The sequence below is a fragment of the Neolamprologus multifasciatus genome, chromosome 13 (assembly GCF_963576455.1).
Source record: "Neolamprologus multifasciatus chromosome 13, fNeoMul1.2, whole genome shotgun sequence".
Taxonomy (NCBI): domain Eukaryota; kingdom Metazoa; phylum Chordata; class Actinopteri; order Cichliformes; family Cichlidae; genus Neolamprologus; species Neolamprologus multifasciatus.
In genome coordinates, this window is record NC_140451.1 from 4,609,355 (window position 1) to 4,625,174 (window position 15,820).

The 15,820-nt window shown below is 39.1% G+C and overlaps 1 protein-coding gene and 1 long non-coding RNA gene across 2 annotated transcripts in view; both read right to left on the reverse strand.

Moving 5' to 3' along the window:
* ttc27 (tetratricopeptide repeat domain 27) overlaps nucleotides 1-15,820 on the reverse strand; it is an 86,346-nt gene that overhangs the window by 55,601 nt on the left and 14,925 nt on the right. Inside the window, 4 exon segments of the mRNA XM_085183139.1 lie at nucleotides 175-287; nucleotides 7,207-7,346; nucleotides 8,866-9,024; nucleotides 14,715-14,817. Coding sequence (XP_085039265.1) covers nucleotides 175-287; nucleotides 7,207-7,346; nucleotides 8,866-9,024; nucleotides 14,715-14,817 — 515 coding nt within the window.
* Nucleotides 1,794-7,200, reverse strand: LOC146504888 (uncharacterized). Its single transcript, XR_014877662.1, has 2 exons — nucleotides 6,292-7,200; nucleotides 1,794-5,151 (listed from the first exon to the last, which is right to left on the reverse strand). It is a non-coding gene; the product is annotated as an uncharacterized LOC146504888 (long non-coding RNA).

The following is a 15,820-nucleotide window of genomic DNA, read 5'->3' on the forward strand; positions in this document are numbered from 1 at the left end:
AATTTCTTCTGACATCCAACAGATGAACTATTAACCCAATGTTCCTTATGAGGCTACCATCGTCGGTATGTATTACAATATACCTGCACTCTTAGTGGTTTTCCCACTGTTTTAAACAATTCTAATTGCAATTTTACGCACAGCTACAGTTCGGCTCTGAGGCAGCAGACTTACCAGATACCCAGGATGACGGCCTGTTCTTCAGCAGTTAGGTCAGGCAAGTGGTACTGATCTGGCTCTGCTAAATTGATTTTATCCAGTAGTGTGTCATCCCCCAGACTGTAGTCCTGTAGGCAAAGAAACACAATGTGTACAATCAGCAGCCATAAACCACTGAGTATGAAGACTATAAGGTTCTGCCAAGCGACTAAGCATACATTTTTGAATGTAGCATTACTTTTCAGAAATTGCTTGGAGCTACAATGTTAAGAAGGGTAAGGGTTTTAAATTTGAAGACTGTCTCAAGCATGCTTCTACTTGGGGCCATCACTTCAATATGGATATTAGCAAGAAAATAACTCATTTTACTGAGCATTCAAAGATAAGCTAAACAATCAAGATTTCAGTTAACTGCTGGTAACTAGTGATTCTGTTAATATGGTCACATAGATTGGAGGTAGAGGTAGTTTGCCACACAGTGGCTGCAAATTAGGACTTCCATATTTTAGGCCTCAATTTTCTCAGGTTTCTGTGCCAAACTGAGGTCTGTTGTGGTAAAGACAGCTGAGTATGAAGTCAAAGCTGATTTACTGGCCAGGCCACATGCAGTGGATTATGACTGAAAGAGTGTCTGGACTTCCTCTAAAGACGATAAGGTGATATGCTATGTCATTCAGGAATGACCCAGAGTATCTCTGCATCAAGAGAAATGTTCTCTTGCACCTCACCTATTCTTAAAGAGCTTTAAAATATAAGGTATATTAAACCATACATTAATGCAGTGCTTTAACGTATAAACTTTATGCATTTTTGATCAACCTCATTGCTAAAAGAAAATCTTTTTGCCCAGAGAGGGTGTGCTTTACTCAAATGGACTAGCAGTTCTCACTGGACCAATAACTGGAATGAAATACCAACCATACAACTATAAGCCTATTACATGTAATAGTTTGGATCTTTGAAAGATCTTAGAAATGAATTGATTTAAAAGACCTGTTTAACTGCGGAATATATTTAAAAAGGGATTGATGGCTAAGAGGGTAAGGTTCAGAGGTGATTAGGACTGGTTTAATAATATTTAGCTCGGTATTCCCCAGAAACAAAACTTCTAAGGTGCAAGTTCCAATTCCAAAGCTTTCAAAGCTGAATTTGTCTAATTATATTTAATTTAATTGAGTTTGTCACTACACTGCTGATTGCACAGTCACATTTGATTAAACCATGTCACTCACACTCATAGGTATCAGAAATAAAGGCACAAAAAAATCAGTATATGTAATTCTGCCTTTTTTTTCTAAAGATGTTTTTGGTAATTGAGGTGCTTCATTAAGACAGACTGCCTTGCACCTACCAACCAACAAGCTAATGGATAGGCCTATATGGATAGGTTATTCAGACATAACACACATAACATCTTTAACCTTCAACACCTACACGTGTACACACTCAGTTTGAATTTTTAGAGTCCTGCATAAGAACATCATGCAGTCAGGATGAGCTAAGGCTCAAACTACTTTACCAATTATGAGGTATTCAAAAAATCTGGACTTAATGATCAGTAACTGTCAGTGACAGGCAAGTGCATTCCTCTGGTCTGAGCAAACTCAATCAAATCCTCTGTTGTGATAATGTGGTTTGGCATCAGCAAAAAAAAGAAGCCCTGGATCTGACTTCTAAGTCCACTCAGACCCACAGCAACAGAAATGGCCCCGTTTCCCAGTTGGCACTAGGTTTGATTGGCCAGTGATAAACAGTTCCTACTCCTTGCCTCTCTACTTTCCTTCTATCCACTTGAGATGGGGAGACTGTGCTCTAGTTAATGACAGCTTCGATTGAGCCAATTTACTCCCCTCCGCCAGTAATGAGGGTATTAGTGGTCTGAACATAGCACAAGGAACTGGACCTGAGCCATGGCTACAAGACTAAGAGCTCTATGGGCGCACTACAGGAATGGTTCGAAAGATTTCAGAAAATGTATATAAGCTAGAACCAGTGTCTTGTTCCTAAATTCTTTAGCACCAACTACCAGTATCTTGGAATATACATGGACTGAACTACATAGCTAATAAGGCTTTTGTTAGCATGATATTAAAAAAAAAAAAAAAAAAAAAAAAAAACACACAACAAACAAAATGTCCCTGACAGCTTTCAGTGAAATGTTAGCCCCTAGATCAAGGAAACGTTCCACCTTTGTAATTGTGTTTTGCCACTGCTATGGTTTAATGTTAGATTAGCTTGAAATATGTGATTAGCTGGAAACAAAAACACTTAGTAAGTGAAATACTTGGGAAATTGATGGGGGAAAAAGAACTATTGCAATTGTTACAAATCAGAAAGAGTTTTTTGGCTTGGCTACTTCTGAATGGCAGGTGACTAACTGGGGAATTATGCTTCAATAGGAACTGCAAACCACTCTGAAACCTAATGTGCACCTCCTTAGAAGAGTGAATGCACATCCGGTTGATGCAGTCTGCAACTATTGCTATTAGCCTGCTGAGTACCATTGATTCCTCCTGTGAATTTCCAGCTAATATTTTGGAGAAGATTTTGAATTTATTAGAGAATAAATCAGATCAGATCAATAAAAAAGAAAATATGAATCATTGTCCATCAAGGGGGACAAATCAGGTCTTACACCTGATTTAGACCTCTGCGGTCTGAATCTGGCTTAATATCGGTTTAGGTCAAAGGTTATAGTATAGGGTTTAAGAGGGGTGTGTGTCACCATAGCATAGATTTACAGATGAAGGATAAATTCCCAGTAAGAAAGCTCCATTGTGACTTTTTCTAGGTCTTAACAAGCCAGAGAATGTATATAATCTCTTACCATGTTCTTGATCTGATTAACAATCTCATACCAGTTACACATGATAGGAAAAAGCACCAGAGGCAGACACTTTATCAGATACCAGACAGACAGAGTGGCTCCTTTTAATGCAAAGGAAGTTGTAGCATGAATCCTGACTATCTAAGCTTTTTATCCTAAGTCTAAGGCTCAGCCTAGCCACCCTGTGCTCCAAAACAATGTTAACATAGACTATAAAACTCTAGCAAAAAAAAAAAAGTGGAGGGTTTTGGTGTCACTTTTAGATTAGAAAAGGGGTTTTCATTTCCTTATCCAATTATACAGACAAGATGCCTGAATCTCTGGATACTAAGCAGGATTACTATCACAACAACACAACACATTTCCAGCAGGGTACAACCACCCTGCCTCACATTTGTACAATCCACTTTACATCCAGTTCACAAGAGGACACGGCTCTGCTTAACATGTAACAAATCAAGACCATCACTGTGAATGAAATGTGTTACAGTGATTGTTTTCGCTTGACTATCTTGCTTTTAATGTTAATGTTTTAAGTCAAATTCCTGTCTGAAAATGAAATGAATCACCCAGCCCGAGCTCACTGCCAGACTACACAATATCCAGCAGTGTGAGGTAAATAAACCACCTCGATGTAAGCACACAATGCTGGCAAAAAGAACAAAAGGAGTCAGCCAGAGAGAGTGATTGACTGTGTAGGGACCTAAAACCAAACCTGCGTAGCGTAAGGACGAATGGGAGACTTACCAGGTATGATGGAGGGAAATTAGACAGTCATTGTGCAGTGTGTGTGGGAGATCGTTTAAATCTCTGTGCTTTACAGACCATTTAAAAGCAAGTTTCTCTCTGCCTGGAGAGCATAATGAAACATTTAGACACTAACCATTCTTCTCTTTTCTGCTTGTTGGTGTTTTTGTGCGAGAGTGTGTGTGTCAGCACACTGTGGTGGGCATCTGACCAGTACTTCATCATGAAGTGGCTGACACATTTGAGGCACTAGAGATCTGACTGTGCAACTTTGGGAAACACCAGAGAGGGAATTTAGGGAAGCAAAGTGATATTTTATTTTTCATAGACACCAGGAAAATAGGTTGTCACGCACCAAGATCTCTTTCTTCACACAAATAAACTAAACTTAATCTAAATTTAAAGACGACCGAACTGAGGAGGACAATCTGATTTTGGCAGAGTGGATAGCAAAGGATTGTTTTGTCAGCCGATTTACGCAAAAAGTCAGACAAATCTATACCAGAGGTATGAAAACCACATGAGAGGTAGCTCTTAGAAGTGGTTACCTTTTAAAGTCAAGTTTAATCTAGAACTAGACCCAGGATTTTTGAGTAACTGTACAAATGCATATCAAATAGAAACAAGGATAATTGACATTCTTCTGACATTCTCAAAAAAAACCCCAGCAAATATCAATCTGGATCATAATATCTTTGCTCGTTTAATTTATTAACAGTTGAGGCCACAATAAAGAAAGAAAAAAAGTCTGGGCTTTTACAGGTTCTCCTCTCTATAAATAAAAGTTCTTAACCATTTACAAAAACTTGGGTCACAGCAAAACCAATACAGTTTTAAAAAAAGATTAAATTTTATATTCATCTCAAGAAAAAAAAGAAATAATAAGAACAGTGTGGACGGACACTATGAAGGAAACACAGTGGGTGGTACATTGGTTCAGATGTTAGCGTTCAACTCAGATGATGATAGCTCCCACTTGAAACTCTAAACTATTTATGTGAGGTTAAAAAGAAAGTAGTTGAAGCACTCTGAGTGATCAGTAAGACTAGAAAAACAGTGCTAAATAAATGTGAGTTCATTACATTATACAATGTATCATGGTACATTTTAGAGCATTTCTAAGACAATGTTCATTGGGCAGGTGAACTAATATTAACTTTTCCTAAAATTTTAGAAGAACAGTGTGCAAAAACAAACAAAACCCGTCATTGTGACACAAATATGATAGTGGTGTCATAGTGGTGGGAACTCCACGTATCAACATCATGGTTTAAGGTTGCTTTGCTACTTCAGGTTCTGGTTACCTGCCAAACATCAGATTCATAAGCCACTGTCAGTTATCATTCACTTGGTTAAGTAGGCAACCTATATGCCAAAAGGCTACAGGGACCGGGTTTGATGCAGCCTAAACCATGCCTCTCTCTAAAGACTTACGTATGCATAGGGATGGGTATCGTTTAGGTTTTATCCGATACCGGTGCCAAACCGGTACTTTTGAAACGGTGCCGGTGCTTAAACGGTGCTCAAACCGGTGCTTAAAGAATGGAAAACACAAAAGTGGTCCAAAAACCTCTCATGTTCAGCTGTTTTTTTGTAAAAAGATAACAATGTTAGCCTTTTCTGCAGCTATGGGGCATATATGGTATCATTCTTGGCTGGAAGCAGTGCTTAAACAATGGAAAAAAACACAAACTTTGTCCAAAAACCTCTCATGTTTAACTGTTTTCCACTTTTTCTTTGGTCATTTTAGCCTTTTTGGCCAGGGTGAAGGGAGTATCTGCCATCAAACAAGAAGACAGCTGCATGTAGCTATGATGGTGTTTGCTGTTCACCTTACATGCATTAATGTAATAACGTGGTTAGCCTACTCAACGTAAATTACACACGAACAACATTAAGCTACTCACGCAGAGAAGAACGGCTGCTGCTGCCATCATCATCCGTCATCATTTCTGCTACACTGGCAGGGCTAGGGGCCAGGACTCTCCTCTTCGGGTTTTTGGGGGATGTTGCTAATTCCGGGTCCGATAACAGGCAACCCACAAGCAGTAGATGTGCTCGGTGTGAGGTCTCGCAGCAAGCTATCAAATACGGCGCATTTCTCGGCTTTAAAAAAAAACACTATGCGTCGCCAGGTGTTTCATCAGATTTGAGGTGTTACCTTCTTTGACAGTATCACAGTATCAGCTTAAAGCACTTGTTGCAGCTGCTGAGTTTGCATCTTTTGCTGTGAAGTACAGCCAGACTTTTGACCGCTTCGCCTTGGACATTTTTAATCTGTAGCTCTGCTCTAAAAGAACGTACGTACCTGGACCCGCCTACTATTCTCGGAAACTTAAAATGATTGGCTAGAATCTAAAGTGTATCATTCCATACCAGTTGGTGGCGGTAATGCACCTTTCAGTTGTTTGCCAACCGCCAATACAAATGTAAGGAAGAAGAAAGTATATCACAGCTCAGGAAAAAAAGCACCGAAATAAAGCACCGAAATGTGCGCTGCTTTTCGGTCTGGTTACTACCGTTTATGTCAGAACCGGTGCCATCATGGCACCGGATACCGGTACCCATCCCTACGTATGCATGACTATGTGCATGTATGTCAATAATCAAAAATATTATGACAACACCTGCCTGATGTGCTGTTGGTCTTGCACATGCAAAGTATTAGAGGTAGAATATGAATTTTAACTGCAGTCCAGCATAAAAATTTTCATTTCTTTTCCCATTTCAGGAGAAAGATTGAGTTAAAGGTCTATATATTGAGAACTTGTAACGCACAGAGAACTAACAGGGTCAACAGTGTCAACAGGTTTCACGGGGTATTATAAAAGGTCCAGAAGTAGACACCCCCCTCTGCTGATGAGGGTGGGTATTAAAAAGCATTTGCACCTCTGTAAATTTTGGCTAGCAGAAAAGGTTAAATGGGCAGACTGTTGCCAAGTCAACGAGACAGCTTCCATAAGCTATCCATTTTTAGAGGAGTCAAGGTTAGACTCTTGTCTGTTTATAGTATGGCCCCTGCCATTAAAGATTTTCTCCCAGTAAACTCAAACATATCCAATTTAAGTCAAACATCAAACTTCAAATACTTATGCAATCACGAAACTGAATAAGAGAGACAATTCAAGTACCAATGGTCTTAGAGTGTATAAAGGCAAAAGAAAAAGGTTAATTTAAGTTAACCAAGAATAGAAATACCAACAATAAACACATGGGTTTCATGGAATCTCTCTCAGTTTTGAAAGGTAAATTAACACAGAGTGTGTGGACATTACCTTAAAGGTGGAAAAGACGATGTGTTATCAATGTGTGTGGGTTAATTTAAGGGACATGTTGCAAGTTACCGAATTTTAAATAAATGTGTGTGAAACATAGAAGATAGAGGCTCAACAGTCAGTCAGCCGAACAACCAAAGTGTCAAACAATCACGTACCCGAAACAGCGTTGGGAAGAAGACAAACAGACGCTCATACCTTGGGAAGACTAGCCTGAGGTGTAGGGGTGGGAGTTGCCTCATCATTGATCTGACAAGGCTGGTCCTGCTTTCTTTTGACTTCAAGGATGAGCTGAGCCAAGTAGTTCTGCTGGAACCGGGTACGTTTGCCAAGGGCACCTACAGATGAAATCAGCTTAAAGGTTTAGATATACTATGGTTAAATTTTGACATTTTATTCAGCATCACCACTGGTAACTGCATTTGTATTATTCAACAAATATTTGATAATACAACATGTTGTCAGTCCAGCTTAGAATGTTGGACAACTATTGCTCTGTCCACACTTCAACACACCCAAATCTGAAATCAAGGATATCAAGGATTTATGAGGTTATGCTGAATATAAAGTTAGCAAACAGATAGTTAGCTACAGCAGCTGACATCTAAAGATCTCTTGAATATCTCTGAATACCAATTTCTTACAAAAAAAACAAAACAAAAAAAACCACATCAACTTTATAACTTTTGAAATGAAAGCTGATTGAATGATTGAAAAAAATGCAGGTGAGAAAGATAATAGTTATGTTTGTTTATATAAAAAGATCTTACTAGTGTAGACACTGCAGCAAAAATAACATATCTGAGAAGTTTAATTTATGGGCTAAATTGTTCTTAATAAAAGATAACATAAAGGTAAAAGGGGTGGCTGTAGCTCAGGTGGCAGAGCAGGTCACCTACTAATCAGAAGGTTGGTGGTTTGATACCCGTCTGCTCCAGTCTGCATGCCAAATATCTTTGGGCAAGATACGAACCCCGTGTGTGAATGTTAGTGCTACTTACATAGAAAAAAAGTGCTGTGTGGATGAGCGCGTTGAGTGCTCAGTTAGAGTAGAAAAGCGCTATAAAAGAACCAGCCCATTTACCAAAACAGGAACTAAAATATAAAAATAGTATTTAAAAGTATTTAAAAGCTGCACGGGTGTAAAATGATAACTGAACAGTACTTCATGGAGTCCTATAATACAGCACTGCAGTACACTGGAAAGATGAGCCACAGCCACAGCCAAGGCACAAGGTTAATGTTACTTTATCACTTAAGAAGCTAATAGTTTATACTTTATCCTGTTTGTAGAATTTGAGAAATAACGAGTCACTGACTAAAACTAAAGCTCCTTCCTAAAAAATAAGATCTCCAAGAGTTCAACATGGGCTAAACCAGCGGTCCCCAACCTTTTTTGCGCCACGGACCGGTTTATACCCGACAACATTTTCATGGACCGGCCTCTAAGGTGTCGCGGATAAATACAACAAAATAAAACTAGTACCGGTACAGAAAAAAAAAAGAAAATTTATTCATAACACACGTGAAAAGACCCAGGAAAACTGAGTAAACGATAAAAACAATAACAAAATAACGTTGAAAACCGATAAAAACCCTGAAAACTATACATTTCACACCTGAGCCTCAACTCTCACGGACCGGTCCGAGGCCCGGGGGTTGGGGACCGCTGGGCTAAACTACTGGAGGCCTAATTCTCCAGCTCTAGTAGCTTTGGGTTTGCTAATAATAATTTGTTAAACTGTCAAATTGTGTTTCATGTAGAACTCCCTTTTGTCGACTCTCCCTGATTATACAGGCCTCCTATGGTTATCTGTCAATCCAGCATTCTTTTCTCCAGGTGTGTACTTCAGTTACCAGTCATGTTGATGGTGAGCCCCGAAAGCTCCCGAGCCTTCTCGATGTGTTCCTTGGCAGCCTGGTACTCATAGTAGGTGAGACTAGTGTAGACGCACTCAAGGTGGAATTGAATAGCCAGGTTTCTGTGTTGTGATAACACAGACTGCCATTTGAGCACTGTAAAAGGAAAGGGAAGAACATTCCAGTGAGGATGAACATGAAAAACAGATTAGCTCGTATCTTACGTGATTTTGCAGTTAAAATGTTCAGAGATAGTCAAAGTAGATGGACACTAAGAAATGATAACATTAACTGAGAAAAACACCAGGGGTCCAGTTTCTTTTCTATGCATGAACCAAATATATCTATGCTCCTTACAACCCTGCTCGAAGAACTCAGGCCCTGAAATGATACATTAAAAAGACACACTGAGCATGGAGTCGATGGGAATGGACAGAGGAAAGCGCAGTCTCATTCCTCGTTCTTTTATTTTGACAGCGAATGCGCACCTGTGGACCACTTATGTGCAGCCCTGCTTATATTTATGCCTGGCCAACATTCTTATCATTTAAGGTACCCTACCTTTCCAAATAGACAAGACTAACATTAACAAACAAAATAATCTCAAATATAACCCTCGATAAATATATTTGTAGAGCATTCTTTTGAAGACTGCAAATGAATTGCTTTTTTATTTTTAAACACATATCAACATCATTCGACAATTAAACCCCAACAACAGAAGTACACCTTTGTTTAATCTCTTTATTTGCTTTTGTTACAGTAAAATGACAAAAATCTGTCAAATTATTGAGAAAACCTTTGAACATAGTTTGGGAGTAACTTGTTTTTTGTTGCTTAAACATTATTTTCATTACCTTAAAAACACCAAATCGTTCACTTTCATTATGTGTGACCTTAGAAACAGTGCCTCAGTGTGATCATAACCAGTCTTATTAATGACTCGGATTACTCTTTTTTTTGTAGCATAAGTATTAAATGTATTCTTGTTTTAAAAGCCGACCCCCACAACTCCACACAAGAAAAAAATACAAGTGAACAGGAAATGATATGTAAAGCTCTAATAGATGCTTAGTGTTATAAAGAACATCTAATAACTTTGACATTTTCCCTATAATATAATGAAAATGTTGTTCATAGGATTTTACATCACTGACTGTTTTAATTTTGGTATTAAAAACCTTTAATTCAATATTTTCTTTATATCCTTTCTTGGTCACAAAAAGCATGAATTGAGTTTCCTGTTGATATCAAACCACATGTTAAGAATGTCATACTCACGTTCTTTTGCACACAAAATATCCTTTAAATCTTTAAATCATCTGCAAAAATAACAAATTTAAACAATTTACTCATTTTAGTAAATTGTTTATATCATTAATGTAAAGTCTAAAGAGTTTTAGACCAATCACTGATCATAGAGATACCCCACATTGAACCTTTCTAAATTCAAACACAGTTTTGTTAATTTGCACACACTGTTGTCTATTTTTCAAATGAGCTTTAACCAGGAACAGGCTCTTCCTCTTATTCCACATCTCTCTAATTTCCTTAATAACTGACAACTGACATTATCTCCTGGCTCTTGACGGAGGCGGTCGCACATTCTCCTTCTCCCTCTCCCCTCTCCCTTGTCTTTCCTGGTTGGCTTCTCATGTCTTTGTATAGTCTTGCTTATTCTCTAATCCTAAGAGAGTCTCCCAGACTTGTTCTCTAAAAACCTAAAGAAGAATTATGGATTTGATCAACTGGTCCCTTAACGAAACTGACAACTCCTGGGCTTGGGAGAGCCTGATTGTCCTGCAGAGACGTTTGCTGCCGGATACTTGATGGTCGGTTGCGTCGTGTGTCTGGCGACACTCTCGATGGAGGACTTTGAATGACATCTACCAAATCGGAACCATGATAAGAGAGTTCTGGCTGATTGGAGCTGGCTCAGACCTGGCTTATTGAAGAACAAGAAGCGACTACAGCTGTTCAAAATCCCACAAGGCTGGCCAACATGATAGACGATGGGCTGGGCTGCGAGTACTCAGAGTGTGTTTGTTTTTTTGGAACACAATAAGGATAAGATCTTGGAGAAGCTCATGGCTCTGCAATATGGACAACATCTTGAAGAAGAACAACAGGAATTGAGAGACCTGGTGACCAGCGACGGACATTAGACCAACTGTAAAATTGGAAGCAGTTTGTTCGCACTAACCAAAACAGCTACCATCTTCATCTCATGCGGCCCCCCTGGTGCCAGCTGGATGCTCAAGGCAAAAGCTGACAGGAATAACAATTACAATAACAATTCTCTCTTTCCCCTCCTTCAAGGCCACCCGAGTCGACCGAAGATTGTTGACTTTTGCTTAACCGGGTGAAGGGACACTTTCTCTCAGCTGAACACGGAACACACACACGCATGTACACTGACACAGACCTACACTCACCCCCCCACCCCCTCCAAACGCCTTCGAAGCTTATGTCTTACATGTTGTGAGATGTGATGATTCATCTTCTATGTGCTGAGGTGTTTTTTTCTGTTCTCAAACTGATCTCCCCGTTGGAGCTCAGTCTGGGGGGAGTTCTTTTTTCTCCTCGTCTCTCCTCATGTTGTGTATTTTCCATTGTTATACCTCTCTGACCTTTCTACCCCATGTGATGTTTGTGTAATGTATGTATGGTCGGAAGGGTAAGATGACGCTGGCAAAGGTCGGCAGCCTTAACCCAATTTCCTTCGGGGTCAACCTTCAGGATCAATAAAGTTTTTTATTGAATTGAATAATCTACTGTATCAAACACTTTCTGTAGGCCAAGATAAATACCGACAGAGAACACATCAATTGCAATGGCTTACTAACAGAAGCAAAGCAAAGCAAAGCCAACCATACCAGCTGGCTAGCAGGATCATTTGTAACAGGTGTTACTGCGCTGTCGCAGGTTGGCTATTTGCACGTTGACTAAAGCGAGCACATCGTGTTAACAGTTATATACTACAGTTTGATTCACAGAAGCAAATAAACATGCAGTGTTCATACTGATTTGCTTACTTATATGGTATATCTCTGCAAAACATACACATCACAAATGTTTCTAGCTTCATGGGACTTCTTTTAACATTTTTGGTACAAACTGTGAGACATCTCAAAGTACTGAGTGCCTGAAGCTGCTGATTTTGTTCTTTCCAAGTGACAATAACCTCAACCCTTCATATTAAAATAGACTTATATGTAAAATATGTCTCACACACACACCCTTTGTAGATATTTATAGGTGTGTTTTTTCTATTCTAACCCAACAACTACTCTGATCAGCTAAGCTGTGACAATATCAGTGGGCACCTTCAAACATGCAGACACAGTCTCAAAGAATGTCCTTACAGAAAAAAAACCTGTTATAATTAAAGGCAACTGGCCAACTGTTAATAAACAGTAAAAATGTTCAGGAAATTAATTCAGCAAAAATATTCCTGTTGAGCACCAAACAAAAGGAAATCAAGCCAGACATGGCAGCACCTCCATGGGCAGACAACAGATGTGCATGCTTGTCACAGCATCGCCCTCACCTTTCTGCTCACACCACTCGTAAAAGCATCGTGTCCAACTGCTCCTCTGGAATATGGATCAGTATGTTTTGTAGTATGTGCAGTCGGCTCGCCCTTCACACTCTGTTAACTGCCACACAACAGACTGCGCTCCAACAAACTCACTGCCTTTAAACAACAAACTCCAGCAAGCAGCCATTTGGAAAGGCTGTGGAAAAAACCCAACAGTAATTACATAAACAATCCAAATGCTGATAAAAGCTCTGCTGGGACGATGGGAAAGGGAGAGCAGCTTTGCTTTATGCAGAACAGAGTTATTTCACATACTGATATTTTCTCCACTCTAATTCCATTACAGGAACACTGTGATTAAACAACTGCTTAAAAGCAAAGAGCATTTCTTCAGTGCACTGGTACCCACATGTCAGTTTGGGTAGTGGTACTCTAAGAAACCAGTGCGTGCTTCATGTTCTATATGCCAGAGACACTTTTGAAAGGAGTATGCATATGTATGAAATGGGCCATGCCTTCCCAGAAAACCTCTCAGTACATAATGAAATCCAAGTCATAGACACACATATAAAGACAACAAAATAAAATCCATGAATAAGATTTATCTTATAATAATGCACAAGACTACTCAAAGTCTTTAATATGGATGTTTGTCTAATGCAGGAATAATGTTTAATGTTTTTTACTTCATAAATGGTTGTCATAACTGAGTGTGGGAGTCAGACTTTTATGTGGAAATGCTGCAAAGAAACCACGACTGACAGAGACGAAGAGGAAAACAGGACCTGCTTAACCCAAGGAATACACATAATGGATGCAAGACCAGTGTTGATCACATAGGTCACAGTGTACTACGAAGCCAGATTAATGGCTTTTTTTAGCTTAAAGCGAGACTCTTTTTGCGTGGCTAAACCGCTGTGGTAACAAATAATGCGGTTGGGAGTAAGTTATATTTGGAGTTTTGGTTTCAAAGCAAAGCAATCTGTGAATCAGTCAAAAAGAGTCCCGTTTTGACTGAGGCTAAGTCCACACGTACCCGGGTATTTTTGAAAACAGAAAAATCAGAAAAATCTGCGTATTTTTGAAAATGCAGATTTTTCTATGCGTTTGGCACCTTTCGTCCACACGTAAATGGCGTTTTTGGTCACTGAAAATGGAGATTTTTTAAAAAAAAATTGAAAACTCAGTTTTTGCATTTACGTGTGGACGAGAAAAACTGAGAAAACGTCAAAAAAAGTCAAAGGTGTGCGCATTTTTTGACGTCACACTGTGCGCCACGTTATTGTTTCGGTGAAATGAATTTCTACAATACTGTTAATTGTACTCTGTGCAGTGTTTAAATGCTTACATATACACACACAGTTACTGTCCCTCCATACATACGACTCGGTTCTGCTTCTATGCCCCAGCTTTGTTTACTATTTCCCACCGAGGCTTCTAGACTTCTGATTGGCCAACATTTCTGCACGGTTAGGAATATATCGCCACCTGTTGCTTTGGCATGTTCCTAGCAGCGTTTTCCTTCATTTCTGCCTTTACGTGTGGAAAATCTCCGTTTTCAAAAATACCCGTGTACGTGTGGACATAGCCTGACTCTTTTACTTAAAGCATGTTTTAATCACAAAATAGAATATAATTACTAAATGAAGCACAAACTATGTGTCGCAGATCATATTAATGTGGGAATGCAGAAAATGCAGAACATATATAAGCTCACTACTTGACTATAATCTGCTGCTAAGTCTATTTTACACTGCAGGAATTGCAGCCATGAAGAACATCTATCCAATCAATAAAATTAATTTGAATTTGATCTGCCAACAAACTAAAGCCTGTCACCCCGAGGCTGTTTGTGTCCTCCCAGCCTCTATATTGTTTTGGCATTTATGAAATTTTCTGCCTCAACCAACCTTAAAAGATTTTGCGATAATTCACGATTTATCTTTTACGTTTCATGTAAGCAATAAATGTGTATTCATTTCATCAGCCAATTTAACAGTTATATGAGATACTGACAGATATCAGCAGCACAGCAGCTCAGAGTTAACTGCTGACTATGATGTAGTCCTAATGGACCACAAAGAATTCACTACTTCTGACACCACAGACGTAACTGGAAACAACTCTATAGTCAATTTGTCCAAATCATAACAACTGTAGGGTGAGCACACACAGCGCGGATACACTGAAACGGCTGATGCTTGATGTGGTAAACTGGCTAAATGCTCACTTAGGTTTGAAATAACCTTTTCCACATACACTCACAAGTATATAACACAATAACAATAACAAAAAACAAACAGACCTTTGTCCATGCTGATCTGGGCCAAGCTGAAGAGTTGTGGGGAACGGGCCTCTAGAATTTGCTGGTGTAGGTTAATGTAGCGAAGGGTCCACCAGGGCAGCAGCTGCATGTACATGTGAACAAAGTGAGTCAAGTTTTTATTAAACGAAAGCCACGACCCAACTTCTCTGACAACAGGGTTGTAGCTTATTTCATCTGATTTAATTAATACAGAGATGAGATCATTTGTGCTTAAGCTTCTTACACTCTTCAGTTTCTTGCTTGTTAGTCTGAAGACCACAAATACCATCTAAAATAAGGCAATTAAAATATTGATAGGCAAGACTGAGGCCATGATACAAACAGTATTGTGTCACAGTTCCAGCCTGTGAGCCTGGTAATCTACTGAAAAGCTGGAATGTTTAAAGATCAACATATCTGGAAACTACATCACAATAATGTTTTGATTTTATTTTTTATTTTTACATTATCAATTTGTTTTTGGTTAGTGAGGATAAGTGTTTTTACATAGCAATATGTGTTTAAAGGGAAGTTATAACAAGCACTCCCCTCAGAGTGTAGGTGAATAAATAAACACATAATGCTGATCTCGAGGCGCCTTCAGGACAAATACAACACCAGCATTTAGAGTGCTGCATCCTGGAGCTAAGTGCTGAGCACGCACTAAAAACAGCTCACTCCTTAGCTTTTTGTATCTGAACAGAACAGAAAGTGGCAGAGAGACAGGAGGAGTGTTTTATTTCCCCTTACACCAAAACCTCCTTACAACTTGCAACCTCCCATTCTTGTCACACACTGGTAGAGTGCAAGTGAACCATGTTAAAATCTTACTCATGTGTTAGCGAGGATGCACAGTCACATGGAGATTTAATTGCCCGTTTCAATGAATCAGTATGCACTCACATTTTTTTCCTTCAAACCTTATGCTAAAGATAAATTAAGTCCACTCAGTGTGAATAATGATGGGCCTTGATGGATAGCAAGGAACATGATCTGTACCACTAGGATCTAAATCAATGACGTAAAACAAATATTTTCAAACTATTACTGTTGGGTCTGTGCTTCCACAAGCCCCGCTAGTTTACAGACTTATTCATCATGAAGAA